This window comes from Aedes albopictus, chromosome 3 (genome assembly GCF_035046485.1).
Source record: "Aedes albopictus strain Foshan chromosome 3, AalbF5, whole genome shotgun sequence".
Classification (NCBI taxonomy): domain Eukaryota; kingdom Metazoa; phylum Arthropoda; class Insecta; order Diptera; family Culicidae; genus Aedes; species Aedes albopictus.
Genome location: NC_085138.1, coordinates 326,621,183 through 326,642,778, shown reverse-complemented (window position 1 = coordinate 326,642,778; position 21,596 = coordinate 326,621,183). Strand labels below are relative to the sequence as shown.

Sequence of the window (21,596 nt, the reverse complement as noted above, 5' to 3'; positions counted from 1 at the left end):
TGTAGAACATTTTGTAAACGTAAATAAAACTATTAAAATGCAATTGTTTGGATCAGCTAAACTAGAAGGGCCACCCTAATTTCACAATGATGAAAAAACGACTCTGGACCCATTGTGCAGTGCAAACGCATAAAATAGACTCTCTAAATAGGGAGGCTGTTCCATCTGTTAAACAGGGTGCTCCCAATTTGATCCTACTCAAAATGCTCTGTTTGTTTTGTTTCCTAATTTGGTTTTTATTTTGCTTTATGAGTTATTGTATGAAAACAAAATGAATGAATGAATGATTGTGACGAAAAGATATCAAAAGGCTTTTCTTTCTTTAAACCCAAAAACCAATTCATCCGTGTTGTTAAGGTTATGTAATTCTGCATTAAGCTGCTCCAATTTCATCCTATTTGCAACTTCTAATTAATTCAACCGGTTCGAAATAACCTTGTTTACCAATCCATCGAATAGATTCTGTAAAATTAAGCCTAAACCAACCGAGACGATGATGACGATGATGATGCCACGCCACGGGGTGATAATTATTTGAATTAGAAAACACACATACGCGAACCCGCGTCGCGTGTACTGCCTGGAGCGGATGGATGCTCGCTCAAGCTACTGTGCTATCAGGATGGCGAACAAATTTCCGAGGACGAACTTGGACGTCATCCGGGTGAAACGGAGGCAAATCCAAACCCAGACCAGCCTCTGTAGCAGCCGCTGCATAAAGTGGATCCTGCCGGAAGAAAGATGAAACAGCGGAAAACGTTAATGGAAGTGAATAAATTTTAATCAGAGTTTCCGTTGGGTGTGAGTGGCCTCTGTGTGAGTGTGTAAGCTGTTGCGTTGTTGAGTTGAATGGTGATGGAACAATATTGCGGTGCTTTGAATTGGTTGATGGGGAAAATGATGAAAGTAGCTCTACGTTTATGAATTTTAATTTTCTTAAAATTGGGGATAACTTAGGCATAACAAGCTATCCTGTGCCTTTTAGGAAAATGATGCATACGATAAAGTAATAAGATTAAAGGAGTATATGTTTAAGAGTACATATTTTCATTTTTGCAGTAGGTATATGAAGCATGCTTTTCAAGACACATTCTTGTTACCCCGCGTCTTCACTAGACAGATATGTCTTGCCATTTTGCTGCCAGAAAGAGAAAACGTAAAAGAAATGATCAATACCGCTGTTCTCCATGCAAACGGCGAGAGAACACTTCTGTCATGACACATGTGTCCAGAAAAAAGGCAAGACATTTCTGTCTAGTGGAGACGTGGGATTAGCTGAAACCGCTTTCAACTTCCAGACTCACCGTTTTGTTCATTGATTTCAAAGCTAAGTATTTTGGGCAAAAAAGCCTGAACATGTTTTCGGCGAAATTTTATTTCGGTGAAACGTACAACAGCTCTCACTGCTGAAGTGGCTCTCTAGTAAAAACTTGGATAAGATCATGAATGCGGAGGTATCAGGTATCAGAAGGCCAGGTCCACTTATCCTCCATTTGGGATTTTTTTTAGCCCATAAACACTTTCTTTGTTTTTAAAACATTTCATCCAGAAGTCTTTTTTTTTTAGTCGAGGGTAATAGTTGTGCTGAGAAATGCATGGTACCTCCCCCTTTTCATCCTTCCCTTTTTGATGGTGGCTGAACATATGTTTTCTGTTTTTTTTTAATTCTACATGTTTTTGCTCAAATTTGATCGTGTTGCTAATTATCAACAGTTTCACTGATCCTTGATATGCAATGTATTACCATCGTGGTCTGTTGTATTTTTTTATTCCAGAGCTATTCCAAGTCCTCCAAAGTACTATGAAGTTTGTGTCACAAATCCAACACTCTAAGTCAAATTTTATACACGATGAATGATCACAGAACATAGTCAACGGTACTCAAAAAACCTCATAGCACCGCTAAAAAAATCATGGTACGTGAACTGGGTGATCTAGGTCATCCAAACTACACTGGAATTCAACTTCTTAAGATCTACTGGATCTACTAACATTTGTGTTTACACTGTTCGAGAAATTTAGTCACGTTGATGCCCATTAGACCTAGCAATGCTACGATCAACTTGATATTGTGGTAGTTGGACATTCCGTGAAACACAAATGGCCTCCAATACACTTTGAAATTTGGGTTACGATACCTACATACTGTATCATGCTTTAATTGTTAAAACTATTCGTAGAATGGAGTCTATACTGTTGATGGAGCCTCAGTTAATCCAGGCTTTCCAAACTACTGTGGAATTTAGACCATCAAGGTCTACAAACTCTTCTCTTGTTTCTCTTCACTCTATCGGAATAATTCTTTCACGATTGTGTCTGTTGCACCTCATAATATTACGAGTATCTCTAAATGATGCTAGTTGGGTGTTCACTGACATATAAATGGACCCAAATGTATTTTGAAGTACGGGTCGCAATATCTGTAAATTTTTGGATATTTTTACTGTAGCGGACTCTCGCGCTACTTTTAGAGTCTCAGAGTGCAATTATGATAGCTCCTCCAGGACTTTCTCCAGGAATAACTGCTTATTCATCAAGGAGTTCTTTCAGAAATTCATCCAGCAATTCTTCCAGGGATTCCGTCAGAAATTTCTCCACAAGTTCATGCCGAAATTCCTCCAACAATTCTTACAAGAGTTCTTCCTCACAGGGATTCCTTCTTAAATTTCTCAAGGGACTCGTGGTGGAATTTCTCCACAGATTTTTCAAGGGATTCCACCTCGAATCCTTCCAGGGATGCCTCCAGAGATTCCTCCTGGATTCAACCAAGAATTCATCCAGGGCTTGCTCCTGGAGTTTATCCAAGAATTTCTCCATGAAATCCTGCACGGATTCATCCCAGAATTCCGCCAGGAAATCCTACAGGGATTCCACCAGGAATTCCTCCATTTCTCCATGGAACTTCTTCAGGAATTCCTCAACTTATTCCCAGAGATGGCATAGATACACTGATAAACAGCTCTGCGTACACACACATCTTCAATAAAATGTGCGCCGCTTTGTTTTGCTATGAATGTGAACCGGCAACAAACACACATCGTGCAGCCGTAAAACTTTGCGTGAGAGTGCGAATGTGTAAGTTGCCACACCAGCTGCGTGAGACGTCGCAGAGCTCAAACTTCTTCTGCGTGAGCTTCGCTCATTTCTAGGATTGTGCTACACATCTGCGCTGTCTGAGCTACAAGTTGTAGGTTCTCGGCAGTACAGAGTAGCGCAGCGCTGCGATGTGAGCTGTGTGTTAGACTGTACTTTCTCTTGCTTTCCTCAAGGGCGTAGCCAGGGGGAGGCAGGGGGGGGCCGTGGCCCCCCCCTGACCGATCAACTATATTCTAACTTAACTGAAAAACTTAGATGATCAGAGCTGTTTTTGACTAGTAAAAATAAAATTCTCCTGCATCCTCGTATTTTTTTAATGTATGCAGGAATTCCTTCGGAAATTCTTGGAGGAATACCTTCGAAAATTCCTGAGGATATTCTTTCGGAAATACCTGGAGGAATTCCTTTAGAAATTTCTGAAGGAATTCCATCCAAAATTCCTGGAGGAGTCCCTTCGCAAATTCCTGAAAGAATGCCATCGGATATTCCTGACGGAATTCCTTCGGTAATTCCTGGAGCAATTCTTTCAGAAATTCCTTGGACAGTTCCTTGGGAAAATCTTGGATGAATACCTTCGGAGATTAGTAAAGGAATTCTTTCAGAAATCCATAGAGAAATTCGTGAGGAAATCCTTAGGTGAATTCCTTACGAAATTCCTGGACAAAATAATTCCAAACTTCCTGGAGGAATGCTTTTGGAAATTCCTGGAGGAATTCCTTCGGAAATTGCTGGACGAATGTCATTGAAAATTGCTGGAGGAATTCCTTCCGAAAGTCCTGGAGGAATTCCTTCGGAAAGTCGTAGAGGAATTTTTTCGGAAATACTTTTTGGATTTTTTTTTTTGAAAATTCCAGCAGGATTTCCATCGGAAATTCCTGGAGGAATTCTTTCAGAAATTTCGGGAGGAATTCTTTCGGAAATTGCTGGACGAATTCCTTTGGAATTCCAGGAGGAATTCCTGGAGGAATTCTTTCGGAAATTCCGGGAGAAATCCCTTCGAAAATTGCTGGGCGAATTTCATTGGAAATTCCAGGAGGAATTCATTCGGAAATTCCTGCAATAATTTCTTCGACATTTACTGGATGAATTCCTTCGGAAATTGCTGGACCAATTCTTTTGGAAATTCCTGGAGGAATTCCTTCGGAAATTCCTGGAGGAATTCCTTCAGAAATTCCTAGAGGATTTTTTTCGGAAATTCTTTTTAGATTTTTTTTTGGAAATTCCTGGAGAATTACCGTCGGGAATTCCTAGCAGAATTCCTTCGGAAAATCCTGAAGGAATTCTTTCGGAAATTCCGGGAGGAATTCCTTCGGAAATTCCATTAGGAATTCCTTTAAAAATTCCTGGAGGAATTCTTTCAGAAATTTCGGGAGGAATTCTTTCGGAAATTGCTGGACGAATTCCTTTGGAGATTCCCGGAGGAATTCATTCGGAAATTTCAGGAGAAATTACTTTAGGAACTCCTGGAGGAATTCTTTCAGAAATTTCTGAAGGAATTCCATTGGAAATTGCTGGAGGAATTCCATTGGAAATTCCTGGAGGAATTCTTCCAACATTCTTGGAGGAATCCCTTCGCAAAATCGTGGAAGAATTCCTTCTGAAATTTCTGGAGAAATTCCATCGGAAATTCGTGAAGGACTTCGTTCGGAAATTACTGGAGGAAATTGCTGGACGAATTCCTTTGGAGATTCCTGGAGGAATTCATTCGGAAATTCCAGAATGAATTTCTTCAGGAATTCCTGGAGGAATTCTTTCGGAAATTCCGGGAGGAATTGCTTCGGAAATTCCTGAAGCAATTCCTTCAAAAAATCCTGAAAGAATTCCTTAAAAAAATCGGAATTCTTGGAGGAATCCCTTCGCAAATTCCTGGAAGAATTCCTTCGGAAATTTCTGAAGGAATTCCTTCGGAAATTCCTGATGGAATTCGTTCGGAAATTCCTGAACGAATTCCTTCGAAAATTTCTGGAGGAATTCCTTTGGAAATTCCTTGGGGAGTTCCCTCGAAAAGTCTTGGATGAATACCTCCGGAAATTTCTGGAGGAATTCTTTCAGAAATCTATAGAGAAATTAATGAGAAAATCCTTGGATGAATTCCTTAGGACATTCCTGGAAAAAAATCATTCCCAATTTCTTAGAGGAATGCTTTTTATGATTCCTGGAGGGATTCCTTCGGAAACTACTGGACGAATTCCTTTGGAAATTGCAGGAGGAATTGCTTCGAAAATTGCTGGAATAATTTATTCGGAAATTACTGGAAGAATTCCTTCGGAAATTACTGGAAGAATTCCTTCGGAAATTCCTAGAGGTATTCCTTCGGATATTCCTGGAGAATTTTTTTCGGAAAGTCTTTTAGGATTTTATTTTTGGAAATTCCAAGAGGAATTCCCTCGAAAATTCTTGTAGGAGTTTCTTTACAAATTCCGTTAGGAATTCCTTCAAAAATTCCTGGAGGAATTCTTTCGGAAATTCCGGGAGGAATTCCTTCGAAAATTGCTGGACGAATTCGTTTGAAGATTCATGGAAATTCCTGCAGGGATTCTTTCGGAATTTCTTCGGAAATTCCTGGAGAAATCCCTCCGGAATCTCTTGGATGCATTCCTTCTGAAATTCAATTATTTCGGAAATTCCTGGAAGGATTGCTTTAGAGATTCTTGGAGAAATTTCTTAAAAATTCCCGGAGGAATTCCATTGGAAATTCTTGGAGGAATTCCTTTGGAAATTCCTTCGGAAATTCCTGGAGAAACTCTTTTGGAAATTCCTGAAGGTTTTTTTTTGGAAATTCCAGGAAGAATTCCTTCAGAAATTCTGTCGGAAATTCCTGGAGAAATTCCTTTGGAAATTTCCAAAGGAATTTCTCCATGAATTTCCGATCTAATTCCACCAGGAATTTTGCGAAAGAAATTCCTTCAGGATTTTCCGAATGAATTCCTCCATGTGTTTCCGAGAGAATTCCTCCAGGAATTTCTGTGGCAATTCCTCCAGGAATTTCGGAGGGAAATCCTCCAGGAACTTCCGGAGAAATTCCTCCAGGAAATTTCGGAAAAATTCCTCCTCAAATTTCTGGGGGAATTACTCTAGGAATTTCCGGAGGAATTCCTCCAGGAATTTCCAAAGGAATTCTTCCAGGAATTTTCAAGGAAATTCCTCTTGGAATTTTCAAAGGATTTAATCCTGAAATTTCCGAAGGAATTCCTTCATGAATGTCCGATGAAATCCCTCCATGAATTTCCGAAGGAATTCCTCCAGAAATTTTCCGACGGGATTCCTCTACGAATTTCCGAAGAAATTCTTCTAGGAATTTTCAAAGGAATTCCTCTCGGAATTTTTAAAGGATGTCCTCCTGGAATTTCCGAAGGAATTCCTCCATGAATGTCCGAAGGAATTCCTCTATAAATTTCCGAATGAATTCCTCCAGGAATTTTGCGAAGGAATTTCTAAAAAATTTTACGAAGGAATTCTACATGAATTTTCAAAGGAATTCCTCCAGAAATTTTCCGACGGAATCCCTCCACGAATTTCCGAAGAAATTCCTTGAGGAATCCCTCCTGGAATTTTCGAGGGAATTCCTGCAGTAATTTCCGGTGTAATTCCTCCACGGATTTTCAAAGGAATTTCACCTGGAATTTTCAAAGGAGTTCCTGCCGGAATTTCCGAAGGAATTCTTTCGTGAATGTCCGAAAGAATTCCACCAGGAATTTTCGAAAGAATTTCTCCAAGAATTCCTTCACGAATTTCCGAAGGAGTTCCTCCATAAATTTCAGAAGGAATTCCTCCAGGACTTTTGCGAAGAAATCGCTCAAGGATTATCTGAAGGAATTCCTCCATGAATTTCCGAAGGAATTCCTCCAGAAATTTCAGGAAGGAATTTCTCCAGGTATTTCCGAAGAAATTCCTCCAGGAATTTTCAAAGGAATTTCTCCTGGAATTTTCAAAGGATTTTCTCTTGAATTTTCAAAGGAATTCCTCTACGAATTTCCAAAGAAGTCCCTCCCGGAATTTCTAAAGAAATTTCTTATGGATTTGCTTTGAAAAACCTCCGAAAATTTCCGAATGAATTCCTCCAAAAATTGTTGACGGTTGTCCTCAAAAAATTTCCTTAGGATTTTCTCACATAATCCCTAAACGTGTTTCTGAAGGAATTTTTGAAGAAGTTTCTCAAGTTTTCATAGGAGTTTCGCAGTACATTTTTGAAGGAATTTCTTGAGGAATTTCCGAAGAAACTTCTCAAGGATCTTTCGCTGGAATTCCTTCAGGAATTTCGTCAAGATTTATAAAAAAAAAACCGAAAAAAATCCTCAACGAACTTATCAAACAATTTCTCACAAAATTTCCGAAGGTATTCCATAAGACATTTCAGACATATGTTAAAAAAAATCCAAACGAACTCCTTTAACAATTTCCGAATTTTCCTTATCAAGGCATTTTTGAAGGAACTCTTCAAAGAATTTCCAAATGAGTTCCTCTAGGAAATAAAAAATCACAAAAAGCATTTCTTCAGGAATTTTCGAAATATTTTTTTCAAGGAAGTTTTGAAAGATATTTAAAGAAATACCTTAAGGAATTTCAGAAGGGATATCTCAAGAGACTTTTAGTGATTTTTTTTTAATATTTTCGAAAGAATTGCTTCAGGAATTTGGGAAGGAATTCTCACAGAAATTTCCGGATGAATTCCTCCAAGAATTTTTGAAGGCATTCCTCAAGGAATTTTCGGCAGAATTCCTCACGAAAACTCCGAAGGAGTTCCTCAAGGAATATTCTAAATCTATTTCAAAGACATTCCTCAAGGAATTCTCGAAGAATCTTCTAAAGGGAATCGTAGAAGAACTCTCGAAGGAATGTCTTATGGAATTTCTCAAGGAGCTTTATAAATGAAGGAATTCCTCATGAAATTTATGAAGAATTTGTCAAGAAATTTCAGGCGGAATTCCTCATGGATTTTCGAAATAAATTCCTGAAATTATTTTTAATTGATTCCTTTAAAAATTTCCGAATGCATTCCTCTAGCAACTTCCAAAGATATTCCTCCAGGAATTTCCGAAGGAATTCCCGTAATTCCGAAGGAACTCATTAAAAGATTTTTCGAAGAAATTTCTCCAAAAATTTCTTAGGGTATTCCTCAAGGAAAGGAATCTTAGTTTGATTGGAATTATTGAAAGAATTCCCGGAGAATTTCTTAAAGTATTTTCTGGAGCTTCTCAAACGGATTTCTGGTGGAATTAAGAATAATATTGGTAAAGAATTGCTTGGGAAATTCTCAAAAGAATGCATGGTGAAATTCGTAATAAAACTTCTGGAGGAATTATAGAAGAAATTTCTGAAAGTATTCCCAACGGAATTACTGCAAGTTTTCCGAAGGTGATTTCTTCTGGAATATCTACATTAAAATTACCTGGAAAAATATAAAAGAAGTTTCTGGAGAAACTGCTGTATAAATTCAAATTCATGATGGCATTTGTTGAGAAATTCCTGAAGCAATATCTTGAGGAATTCCTCAGGATTATAATCATATATGATTCTTCCATTGAACCATTCCTGTTAATCACCCATATTTCATACGTCACTTTTATTTTTTTTTTTAATGATGAAGTATTTGAACTCCTTGTTACTGCAAAGTGGTTTTTAGTATAAGGATGCTCGCCCTCCTCTGGCCGAAAAGCTGGCTACGCCCTTGCCTGTGCTCACCGTCGTGCGTGACGCGACAACGATGCCGAGCGCGTGCAGTCGGACCACACAGAAGATAATTGGTTACACGCACTCTTTCTCATCTGACATGCTGTGTGTATTGTATTGTATATTGTTTTTATTTTCTCACTTAGCACTCTGAGGAGCATGCCATCTCTGCTTATTCCTCCAAGGATTCCTATATAAATTCTTTCCGTAGCAGCTCCAAGAAATCCTCTAGAGATTCGCCCAAGGATTCCTCCAACGAAATCCTCCAGAAATTCTTCCAGGAATTCCACCAGTCATTCCTCAAGAAATTCTTTCACGGATTCCTCCAGGAACTCCTCCAGGATATATTCCAGAAATGCATCCAGCCTTCAGGAAAACCTTCAGGTAATTCACCAGGAATTCCTTCTGGAATTCCTCCAGGATTTTTTCCAGGAATTGCTCCTGGAATTCTCCGGGAGTTGTTACAAGAATTCCTCTAGTAATTGTTCCAAGTAATACTCCAGGAAGTCCTATAGGAATATTTCAGATATTCCTCCAGGAATTATTCCAGTGATTCCTTCAGGAATTATTTCAGGGACTCCTCCAGTAATAACTGCAGGAGCTCCTACAGGAATTACTGCAGGAATAACTATAGGAATTCCTCCAGAAATTCTCTAAGAATAATTTCAGGAAATCAGTTTTCGTGTAGGAATTCTTGCAGAATTTCGTGAAAGAATTCTTCAAGGAATTACTGGAGAAATTCTTAGAGAGAATCTTGGTGGAATTCTTGAAAGAAGTCTTGGGGATTTTTCTGGAGAATTTTTGGCGGATGTCTTCGAGGAATTCTTGACTTTGAAGTGGAATTGCAGGGGTGATTTCTGTTGATATTTCTGGTAGAATTTCTGAAGGATTTAGGAAAAACTCTTGATTGTATTGAAACATCTGTGGAGGAATTCCTAGAGGAGTTTATAAAGGAATCCCTGGCCACATTATTGGAGGATTTTTTAACAGAAGTATTGGAGCAGGTCTTGGAAAAATTCTTATTAGAGATGGGGGAGAATCGACTGTATTCTGTGCAACTCGGATTTTGACGGCTACGCAGTCTTGTTAAATCAAAACGAGTTGTTATCTAACCCGACGTTTCGACACTTGGATGACTTGGAAGACACCATCCAAGTGTCGGAACGTCGGGTTAGATAACAACTCGTTTTGATTTAACAAGACTGCGTAGCCGTCAAAATCCGAATTCTTATTAGAGTTCCCGTAGAAATACTTGAAAGAATTTCTGTGGAAATTCCCGGACGGAATTCTTAGCAGAAGTTTTAAAGGAATATCTGGAGAAGTTTTTGGAATTTTTTTTGGAGAAATTCTTAGAAAAATTCCTGGTGGGTTTCAAGGAGAAATTCTTAATAAAACTCTTGGAGTAGGGTATTGTATCATTTGGGCAGGTGTATCTATTTTGGGCACTTGCTGCTATTACTTATCCAATTTCAAACCGATTGATTTGAATATTTGTACAGAGTTATGTAGTGAATAAGGTTTGATTCTGAGTAATTGATTGGAAAATATTGAGCGTGCTTTTAGGCAGTACTAGAATGGCTGCCCAGCATTGATGATTTTGATGAATAGATGGCAATATATGCGTACGCTTGTTTTGCTACGGATAGCCGCACAATGAATGAAAGGGAATACCACGATAGAAGACAGAAAAAAAAAAGAGATGGGTTGACTGACTGCCAAGCTCATGATGGCCAGAGTGTCTGTGCAGGGTTTGAATGGACACAGAGAGCGAATGGGAGAAGTGAGATAGAATGTCGGTGAGTAAAAGCAAGGTATTTACATATTCTAAGGTAGTCTTAGATGTCAAAACTGGCTGAGCGGCCATTATTTTTTCACCGTGAGAAATTCTGAAAACAAACACCCCCCCCCCCCCTCCCCCCTCAGCAAATTCCTTTGAAATTTGACTTCCTCTGCTTTTCCCCACAAACTAAACGACCTGCTTAACCTTCCATTATATAAAAACCTTGAGTAAAAGTGTATGTGAGAATGGAACGGCGATAGATTTTGAGTCAGGCTTGAACGAAAACAAGTTTGGTTGTTTTCTCATTCTGTTGGTGATTTTTGCGATGGACGGACGCGTGTAAGAAATTCTCTTATTTTTAATTCGGACAAAATAAAAAACGAAAACAGGTGCGTGTGAGAAATTTTTTAGAATTCGGACGCAAAAAGTAGGGTTAACTACAAATTACGTTCCTAACTCTATACAAAATTTCAAATCGGTTTGAAATTGACTTATTTATAGCGGCAAGTGCTCAAAATAGGTACACCTGCCCAAATGGTACAAGACCCTAATTCTTGGAGAAATTATTAGAGGATTTTTGGAAGAAGTCTTGGAGCAGATGCTGCAGGCTTCCCTAAAGGAATTCTCGGAAAAATCCCTAGAGTTTTGTCAGGAGTATTTTCTTGAGGAATTTCTGGAGGTTTACTGAATAAAAAAGATTCATGAGGGAATTTCTGGAGGATTTTTTGGATGAATTCTGAAAGCAAATTCTTGAAAAAATACCTGAAGGTATTTCTGATGAAGTTCCAGAAGAAATTCTTCGAGGAATTCTTTGCAAAAGACTCCTGGTAAAATTGTAGGGGAAATTTCTGTAGGATTTTTTGGAGGAATTCCTGGAAGGATTCTTGGTGGAATTCCTGAAGATATTTTAAGAGGAATTCCTGGAGGACTTCCCATAGCTTCAGGGGAATTTCTTGAGGATTTCCTGGTATAATTCTAAAATGAATATATTATTGAATTCCTGGAGGAATTATTGAAGGAGTTCCAGGAGGAATTCTCGGAGTAATTCCTAAAGAAGTTGCTGTAGTAATTTCTGGGCGAATTTTTAGCGTAATTCTTTAAGAAATTTATCTTAAGGATTCTTCGAAAAAATCCTAAGGACGTTCTTGGAGGAATTTCTTGAAACATTATCGACGAATTCCTGGAAGAAATTCTGGAGCAAAGCCTGGAAGATATCTCGGTGGAATCTCTGGAGTAATTTTTGGAAGAACTTCTGGAGAAATTCTTCGAGTCTTTTCTGGAGAAATTCCTAGAGTTTCTTGAAGGCATTCCTTGAGGAATTTTCGGAGGAATTCCTGGAGAAATTCTAAGAGAAATAATTGGAGAAATTTTTGGAAGAATTGTCGGAGCAGATCCTGCAGATTTCCCTAAAAGAATTCTCGGAGCAATCGCTAGAGTTGTGCCAGAAGTATTTTCTTGCAGAATTTCTGGAGGTTTTCTAAAGAATCTTGGAGGTATGAATGAAGGAATTTCTGGAGGATGATTTAAATGAATTCTTAAATCAATTTCTTGAAAAATAACTTAGAGGTATTTCTGGCGAAATTCCTGAAGCAATTCATAGAGAAATTCTTTGCAGAAGTCTTAGAGGGACCCCTGGTGAAATACTTGGGAAAATTTCTGTAGGAATTTTTGGAGGAATTCCTTGTACAATTCCAATAATAATTTATTAAGGATTTCCAGGACGATTTTCCGTAATAAATCCTGAAGGAGTTCTTGGAGTAATTTCTGGAGGAATTTTTGGCGTACTTTCTTAAAAATTTTTTGGACGATTTTTTGAGGAAATCTCTGAAGGTAATCTCTTAAAGTAATCCCAGTAATCCCAGGAATATTTTCTAAAGGTTTCCTGAAAGATCCTGCAGATATTTATGGAGGAAGTCTCTGAAGGAATTCCTTGAAACATTTCTTGACGAATTCCTGGATGAACTTCTGTACAAGAGCCTGAAAGAAATCTCGGAGGAATCCCCGGAGTAATTTTTGGAAGAACTTTTGGAGAAATTTTTCGAGGCATTTCTGGAGTAGTTTCTAGAGATTCTTGGAGAAATTCCTTGAGGAATTCTGGGAGGAATTCCTGGAAGAATGCTGGGAGAATTGCTTAGCAGAAGTATAAAAAGAGATTCTTCGGGGAAGTTTTGGCAGAAGTTTTAGAGAAATATCTGGAGAAATTCCAGGAGGAATTCTTGAAGAAATTCCTGGTAAAATTCCTTCAGGTGTTCTTGTAGTAATTTTTGGTAAAATTCTCAAAGGAATTTCTGGTGGGATTCATTGAGGAATTATTGGCGAAAGTCTTGAAGGAATTTTTTGGATGAACTCTTTGTGAAATTCTTCGAGTAATTCCTGGAAGAATTCCCGGAGGAATTCTTAGAAGAATTTCTGGAGGAGTGCTTAACGGAATTTCAAGAAGGATCCCTGTAAGCATTTCTGTAGTAATTTCGGGAGAATTTCATGGAGAATTTTCTTGAAAAATACACGAAAAAATTGCTGGAGAAATCTCGGAGCAATCCCAAGATATTTTTTTGGAGTAATTCCTAGTGTCACATACATCAGCTCTCGGGCACCGATCCTCTAGCAAGGCAATGAGAACACACGGTTGGTTCATTCAGCCTATGTGTTCTCATTGCCTTGCTAGAAGATCGGTGCCCGAAAGCTGATGTTTGTAATACTGCACAATGGTCGGAAAAAGATAAAGTTCGGCCAAAACTCTTTTTATGTGTTTAATCGAAGTTATAGGTTGCCTAGATATGTTATATAGTATTTTTAGTGTTTAAAAAGGGGTATTCAAAAATTACGTAACTTCAATAATTTTAAAAACGGTAAAAATCAGTAAACCCCATATTTTTTGGGTTTTTTGTTAAAAAATCAATTCGAATTTAAATAAATGATCATCTTTCGATCAAATCCAATCAAGTTTGTTCAAAACGTGTGAAAAATGTGGAAATATAAATTTTATTTCAGTAAAAAATGGAAAAATAACGTAAAATATATGAAAAAACATGACTTTTTTAAATAGCTCTAATTTGAAAAACTGCAAATTTCTGCAAAATATTTAAACGTTTTTAGGCAGCTCTAAGCATGATGTTTAAGATGTACTATTCGAAATTGCGGCGACACGTGACGACACGAACTGTTTTTTAACTTAAAAATTATTAAAATTTCTAAGGTACAATATATGAAAATTTGAAGAGTTTTGTGACATATTAATTTTGCACCATACGTGCATTCAAACAGTCCAATAACACGCTTTCATATGCTGGATAACTTAAAACATATATTCCATTCTTAAAATATTATTATTTTACTTTTTTCGAATAATTCATTTTTCAATTTTATGACTTAGGCCACTTTGGCAGTGAAAATGTCATTGAAATACAAAAGCTGGTATGCTTTTAATTAAGAACCATAAAACTACAATACATTAACTTTGTTATAAGGTGAAATAAAGTTTAAAAATATCAAATTCGTTTTTCGGGAGTTTTGGCCGCCCATTTGTATGGAGCCCGACCAATGTGCACTGTAAAGAACTTCGGTGTTTTTTCAAATAAAAACGGATAAATTTGATCCTTTGCGTTCGTGCTGTTGCTTCGTTTTGATGATCCTTTCATCGATCTATACATATTGACAGCACGGGTGCAAAACAGAAAACAACCGAAGATTGACATACACAATCACACAGTGTACAGGGGTTCCCAAAACATTATTCACGTAACACCTAGAGTAACCCCTGGTGTAATTCCTAGGTAAATTTTTAAAGGAATTCCTGGAGGAACTAGTACGCCTTGAAATATTGACATCTATGAAAGTGGTGTTTATTTTTCCAAAACAAAAAACTTTCTCGAAGAAACCAATTCTCTATAGTGTCATTGTCAAAATTCAGACGCTGGTACCAGCTTTACTTATACTATTACAAAAGATTAAATAACTCAAAAACACTCAAATATAATACATTAAGTTATCTAACAAAACTTAAACATACTTTGATATAATTGAGTGAAAGTATTTTGCAAACACTAAGAATATATAAACATGATTATATCACAATGAGTTTTAAATATCATGATTTGTTATAATTATGTAAATTTTTTGTAACAATTTTCTAGTTGGGTAAAGTCCGTAAACTACATTTTGTACCCACCTTCGGTTGGTCGCCGACTTCCTACATCCTCTAGCACTCCTGACCTGCTCCTTGAACCAGTACCGCCGGATGCCGGGAATGTACGTCCGAAAGTACTCCGTCCAGTTGATGGTTCCCATGTCGAATTCCAGCAGCCGAGCTTCTTCGCTGGACAGTAGTGCTCTCAGTCGACGTACATTCGCACTGCCAATGGTCCACTCACGGAGACCGAAGTAGGACATCAGTTCCAGGAAGTGCGTTGTCTTCCGTAGTGCCTTGCAGTAGCTGGGGGATAGGCAGATTTTTATCAAAGGATAGCACGAGTCTGACAGGATTGGCTGTCGGTTCAAATTGGACTATAGTGGGTATCCGTTCACTTAATTAGCGAACGGTATTTGCTCAGGTCTGGTTTCAAGTGAAACAAGCGAACAGTTATCGTAGCAACAGCATGACGGAAAAGCAAACCCGAGCTCAGTTTTCAGCTTTTAAATTTCGTCGAATTTTGGGACGATTTCATGTGCATATTTCCAATTATCCGTCAGGTTTCGGTAAACTCAGACAGTTACCCTGTACCGTAAATCAGAGGCAAATTAATTCGAGTTTTTTTGTGTTGATATTTTCAGAATAATGTTTTGTTCCACCAAGAAGATGACATTTACGACCGCTGCTTCAAAGACGGACATATAGTCGAAATTTGTTATACGCTGTGCCACCCACTTTACGCCCTCTGCGATTTCATTGTGATAGGTTATCGCGCCACTTGGGCGGTGGCTTCTATATTCGTCTGTTTTCCACTATAACTCAGTCAATTTTGAACCAATTGACTTGAAATGTTGTACACGGGTAGATACTATACCTATCTCACCGCATTCCAAAAATTGTGTCAATTGGTTCAAATTTGACTGAGGTTTTTGCGGAAAACAGACGAAAATAGAAGCCACCGCCCAAGTGGCGTGATTCCCTATTTTTTGTGTGCAGGTCGGGCATATAGTAAGCAAATTGCCTTTCAAAACTCAATTGGTTGAAAGACAATAGAGAAAATGTGTGGGTGTAAAGTGGGAGCTCTGAAAAAACGAATTCCGACTGTATTGATCATCATCTCTGATGAAGAACTTCAATTTAGTAATCCCGTTGAAAAAAGTTTTATGTTGAAGTTAGAACGATACAGATATCTTAGTACTAAGGCAATTGAAATACACGTGGTTGAAATGAGATTCAAACAATTCAGCTCCTATTTACGGTACATATCCCAAACAGAACCTATCCGAACAGCATTTCAATGACATAGAGAATGTGCGTGATGCAGCAGGGTTTTCGTCCCGAAACCATACGAGCCTTAAAGTATCCGGTCCCATATTTCCAACGAAATCACTGCATGCAATTTGAGAAAAAGCTTTTTGGCTAATAGAAGAATCAGGTTGTGGTGATTCATTTTGACGGTAGCTGTTTTGTTACCGGGAGTGTGCGAGCTCGAGCAGCCAAGTACAGATGTCATTCCGGAAAACGAAGCATTCGCTTTTTCCATACTTACAAGGGCTTTTTGTGCCGAACTCGGTGCACCATGTCCAGCAGCCGGGCCGGGATGGTGTGAAAACAAAATGACAATAGCCGGAACAGAGGTCGATAGGCAGTGATGCAGTAGGAGTATTTCCTGAAATGATATTGAGATTGTTTGAGGTGATTATTTGGTTAAGGTACACCGGGGCAAGTTGAAATGCGATGTTTTGAAATAGATTTCAATACAATTTGGAAATTTATCCTTCGCCAAAAGATTGTTTGAATCAAAAATTATGTATTACGGCAATAAAATTGTTTATCATCATTAGAAAACATCATGTTAACCCGATGTTTCATGTTGCCTCATCCGTTTCAACTTGCCCCGGTGTACCTTATGTATTATTTAAGCCTAAGGTGAAAAGTTATACACGGAATCCTGATAAATTTTAATTTCAGTTACGCATCGCTTTCACAGTCCAACACCTGTGTTAAACATTAATGTAATCTCAGTGCTCAAAGTTTCTTAACATGTAGGTATAGTCACAGGGTCACAAAATCCTGCATTGTGATACACTTCACAAATATATTACATTTCAGATAAAGAATGGATTTAGTAATTTCATTATTTGAAATTATTTCAGCACATTTCTCTTTAGGTGTTATTTTTTTAAATCAATTTAACTAGTAATATGACCAACAAACATTTTTGCTGTACAACAGAGAAATAAGCCGCTCTTCAGCTTGTTTTTTTATTGTTTTGTCTGAATAAGCTGTTATTTAGCTGTCATTGTTGCTTGGTTACACATAAACCTCTGATTATGCACCTTTTCCATGCTCTGTGTGCATAGCGTCCATTATATAGGTCGGACTTGATGATCCGGAGTCTGAAATTCAGATTGAATATCAATAGAGGTTGGTTTGTACAAATATTTTTTCGCCGGATGTTAGTTTGAGAAGCTTCAGACATGAGCATGACTCCGGAAAATCTAATCCTACCTGAGCTTTGTAAGTCAATGGCTCATCAGTGCCTCAGTGGTCTTGGCATGGAAACTTGTCAAAAAGACATGATACTCCAACTCTTAGGCAGTAATCTCATTGGCCTGCTTGTGATCACCAACATTGACTCGAAGCTTATCCGAACCATCTTTGCACAGCTTATCTTAAAAAAAGTATTACTCATATTGTAATATTGGACAAAGATTACCAATAAGGTAAATCGTGATTGGAATAAGTATTTTAACCCTTTGGAGCCGGAGGGGTCAATATGACCCCGGCGATGACACCGAGCATAACAAACGTGTTCGAAGCAAGCGAAGTTACGGTAGCTATGGCTAAACAATCCGGCCCCAAAGGGTTAAACGTAATTCCTGGCCATGTCCTTGTGACAGTTGAAGGATGGGAAAAAATGATGAGTAGTACACATACAGAAGGAGTAGAGGACTCTACGTCCTCTCAGGCCTAGGTTTCATGGGATATTGGGTGTCGTTAGTGAAAAAGTCAACGTTTAGGCACCATCAGTGGTGTCGTCGGTGTCATTACTCCAAGTTACTCACTGTGTAACCAGATCTTGATATTAAATTGGAAAAATTCTTGGAGGAATTCGTGAAATAATTCTTGAAGGAATTCCTGGAGGAATTCTTGGAGGAATTCCTGAAGGATTTCCTGAAGGAGTCCCTGGGGAAATTCCTGGAGGAATTCCAGGAGAAATTCCTGGGGGAATTGCTGGAGAAATTCATGGAGGAATTTCTGGAGAAATTCATGGAGGAATGCCTGGAGAAATTCCTGGAGGAATTCCTGGAGAAATTTTTGGAAGAATTCCCGGAGGAATCCCTGCAGAAATTCCTGGAGGAATCCCTGGAAGAATTCCTGGAGGAATCCCTGGAGGAATCCCTGGAGGAATTCCCGAAAGTAATTCTGGGAGATTTCCTGAAGGTAATTCTGGAGGAACTGCTGAAGGAGTTCTTGGAAGGATCCTTGCAGGAATTCCTGGAAGAATTCCTGGAGAAATTCCTGGCGAAATTCTTGGAGGAATTATTCTAGGAATTCCTGGAAGAATTCTTGGAGGAATTCCTGAAGGAGTTCTTGGAAAAACTCATTGAGAAATTCCAGGAAATCGTGGAGGAATTTTTGTATAATTTTATATTTATATTATATACTAGCTGTCCCAGGGCCCATATAGCCGAGGCGGTAAACGCACGGGTATTCAGCATGACCATGCTGAGGGTGACGGGTTCGATTCCCGGTCGGTCCAGGATCTTTTCGTAAAGGAAATTTCCTTGACTTCCTTGGGCATAGAGTATCTTCGTGCCTGCCACACGATATACGCATGCAAAATGGTCATTGGCAGAGGGAGCTCTCAGTTAATAACTGTGGAAGTGCTCATAGAACACTAAGCTGAGAAGCAGGCTTTGTCCCAATGAGGACGTTACGCCAAGAAGAGAGAGAGAGAGACTAGCTGTCCCAGCACACTTCGGCCGGCTTGGTGGTCTAGTGGCTACCGCTTCTGACTGGTATGCAGTAGGTCATGGGTTCAATCCCTGGCCGGTCCCTTTCATCCACTTTGTATCTTTCTATCCACTTTCTCTCTCTCTCTCCTCTCTACATATACAACTCATGTATATTCATATGTCCAGAACCAGAAACGAATTGGAAAAAAGTCGTTTCCCTCCCTTCCAATTTCCACTCACAGCACAGTGTAGGGTAAGAAATCAAACTTTGAACTAGTCAAATTGTAATCTTAATTTGAACCATTTCGAAATTCATTAAAACGACGTACTTTTTAGACAAATATTGTCCCGAAAAAGATATTAAACAGCATTCCGTAATATAAACTGATAACATGGGCTTTAAAAGCATTGAAAAATGCGTTTTTGTCGTGGAAAACAGGCAACTGAAAAATCACTGTGATTTTACCCATTTCCCCCTAGAGAAAGCACATTCTCGGTGCACTCGTACAACTCATGCATTGTATCACACGCAATATATGAACACGTCAAATGAAAGCTTATTTATCGTAGAATCGACCAACCAAATAATATTCCGCATTATTTGTCATAAAATTATCAAGTTTAAGTAGTTTTTACTTGGAGAATGTTATCTTAAGTTGAACCATTTGTAATCTAAATTTGAACTAGTAAACGGGGGTGAGCTTGCAGTATTGGCCTGCAGACTGCGCTAGTGGTTGTTTTGTTTACTCTTGGGGGATGAAAAATTCCAAATTTAGTTTCCAAGTTCCTGAAGAGTTTAGAACATTCTTAGTTGAAATTCCACTGCCTAATGAAAAATAGTTATGGGAAATAGCAGATCCAAGTGTTTTTCTATTGTTCAGCACGAAATTGGCTGTTTTGGGAGGTGCTCGAGCTGCTGCCGCTAGTAGTTCAAATTAAGATTAAAATTGGTTCAAATTTTGATTACGATGGTTCAAATTAAGATTAAAATCATTATTGATGAATATTGCAATTTTTCAATGAAATTCGGTGCAAATACAAACTTTTTACCACTTAACAGAAAGCTTATACCCGTGGCTTTCACGTACATAAGATTTTGCCGTAGTAAATTATTTCCATGTGGGAGAAAAAATCACTCAAAATTTGCGCTACTTCGGAAAGCCGCCATTTGGTTCAACTTTTGATTACCTACCCTATATAACGCCTACAAGTTATGCAACCAAAGCGTGCTGTGCCGCTTGACCTTATTCACCTTATTCAGCACACAATGTATCACCTTACGAACACTATAAATAACCCCCTATCCATATCCATGGATCGCATCACCAACCCAACGGTGACTCCCAGATCTCCCATCCTTTCCGTCTAACAAATACCCCAGTCCGTGCTGGTTGTGGGGATGCAGAGGTGATCTTGGTCTTTAGTAGCAACAACCAGCACACTCTAACATTCCTTTCCCTTCCCAACTGACTATAAGGACGTGGCCGGCGCCGTTATTGATCCAAAATGTATGAGCTGCTAGAATTGCACTTTGAGAATAAGTGGAGTGTCCCAGCCCTTATTCATTTGGATTACCAGCTCAGATCAATCACGGAGGAGCAACCATTGACATGTATTGCGGATTTTTAGAAAAATTTCCACTCTGCGGTAGCCGCCGAGTTCTACCGCAGCTGTCAAACCTACCGCAGGCTTGAAAATCATCCTATCATTGAAACTGAAGGCCAAATCAAAGCATGCTTGCAAGGTGAATCGAACTGAAAACCAACAACAAACAATGATCATTGTCGTATCCAAGGCTATCCAAGGCATCGCTAGGGCTCGCTAGGGTAGATCGGTGATACCTCAGTGAAAATCAGTAGTCTGATAGCTACGGTAGCTTTTCGCTCTACCGTAAAAAGGAAAGTTTTCTCTAAATTAGCAATATAGTCAGATTTGATCGCATTGATCGTATACTAGCTGTCCCAGTACACATCGTTCTGCCTGCCTACTATGTTTTTTGATATGCAGTTCTGATGGAAAATAACCCGCAAAATGGAATTTCAAAACTTCCCGTTTTTGTTGCTTTCCCGGTCGATTTTCGCAATTATTTTTTTCGTACGAACACTTCGGAGCCCTGCACGAATGCAAGTGAGAAAAATTATTTGCTTCCGTTGACCCATTCCCGAGCCCTTTCGTGACATAAAACACCATTTCATTTTTATTTATAAAGATTTTATATAACTTTATAATTTTTATACTTGGAGGAACTCCTGGAAGAATTCTTGGAGGGATTCCTGGAGGAATTCCTGGAGGAACTCCTGGAGGAATTGTTGGAGGAATTCCTGTAGGAATTCTTGGAGAAATTCCTGGAGGATTTCTTGGAGGAATTCTTGAAGGAATTCTTGGAGGAATTCCTGGAGGAATTCTCGGAGCAATTCTTGCAGGAATTCATGGAAGGATTCCTTGAGGAATTCCTTGAGGAATTCCTGGAGGAACTGTTGGAGGAATTCTTGGAGGAATTCCTGGAGGAATTCTTGGAGAAATTCCTGAAGTAATACTTGGAAGAATTTTTCCTGGAGGAATACTTGAAGAAATTCCTGGAGGAATTCGTGGAGGAATTCCTGGAAGAATTCCTGAAGGAATTCTTTAAGGAATTCCTGGGGTAATTCATGGAGGAATTCCTAGACGATTTCCTGGAGGAATTCGTGGAAAAATTCCTGGGGAATTCCTGGAGGAATCCCTGGAGGAATTCCTGGAGGAATCTCTGGATGAATTCTTAAAGGAATTCCTGGAGGAATTACTGGAGGAATTCTTGGAAGAGTTCCTGGAGGAATTCGTGATGAATTTTGGGAGGAGTTCTTGGATGAAATCTTGGAAGAATTCCTGAAGGAATTCCTGGTGGAATTCGTGGAGGAATTTTTTGAGGAATTAATTCTTGGTGGAATTATTGGAGGATTTCCTGATGGAACTCGTGGAGAAA

The 21,596-nt window shown here is 38.7% G+C and overlaps 1 protein-coding gene across 1 annotated transcript in view; it reads right to left on the bottom strand.

Annotated features, from left to right (window-relative positions):
• Positions 1-349: 349 nt before the first annotated feature.
• The window catches only part of LOC109426876 (fatty acyl-CoA reductase 2-like), a 43,759-nt gene continuing 22,512 nt past the window's right edge, over positions 350-21,596 (bottom strand). Inside the window, exons 5-7 of the mRNA XM_062842863.1 lie at positions 16,225-16,344; positions 14,715-14,978; positions 350-727 (exon numbers count right to left, since the gene is read on the bottom strand). Coding sequence (XP_062698847.1) covers positions 607-727; positions 14,715-14,978; positions 16,225-16,344 — 505 coding nt within the window. The 3' untranslated portion in view covers positions 350-606. The remainder of the gene's footprint in view (positions 728-14,714; positions 14,979-16,224; positions 16,345-21,596) is intronic.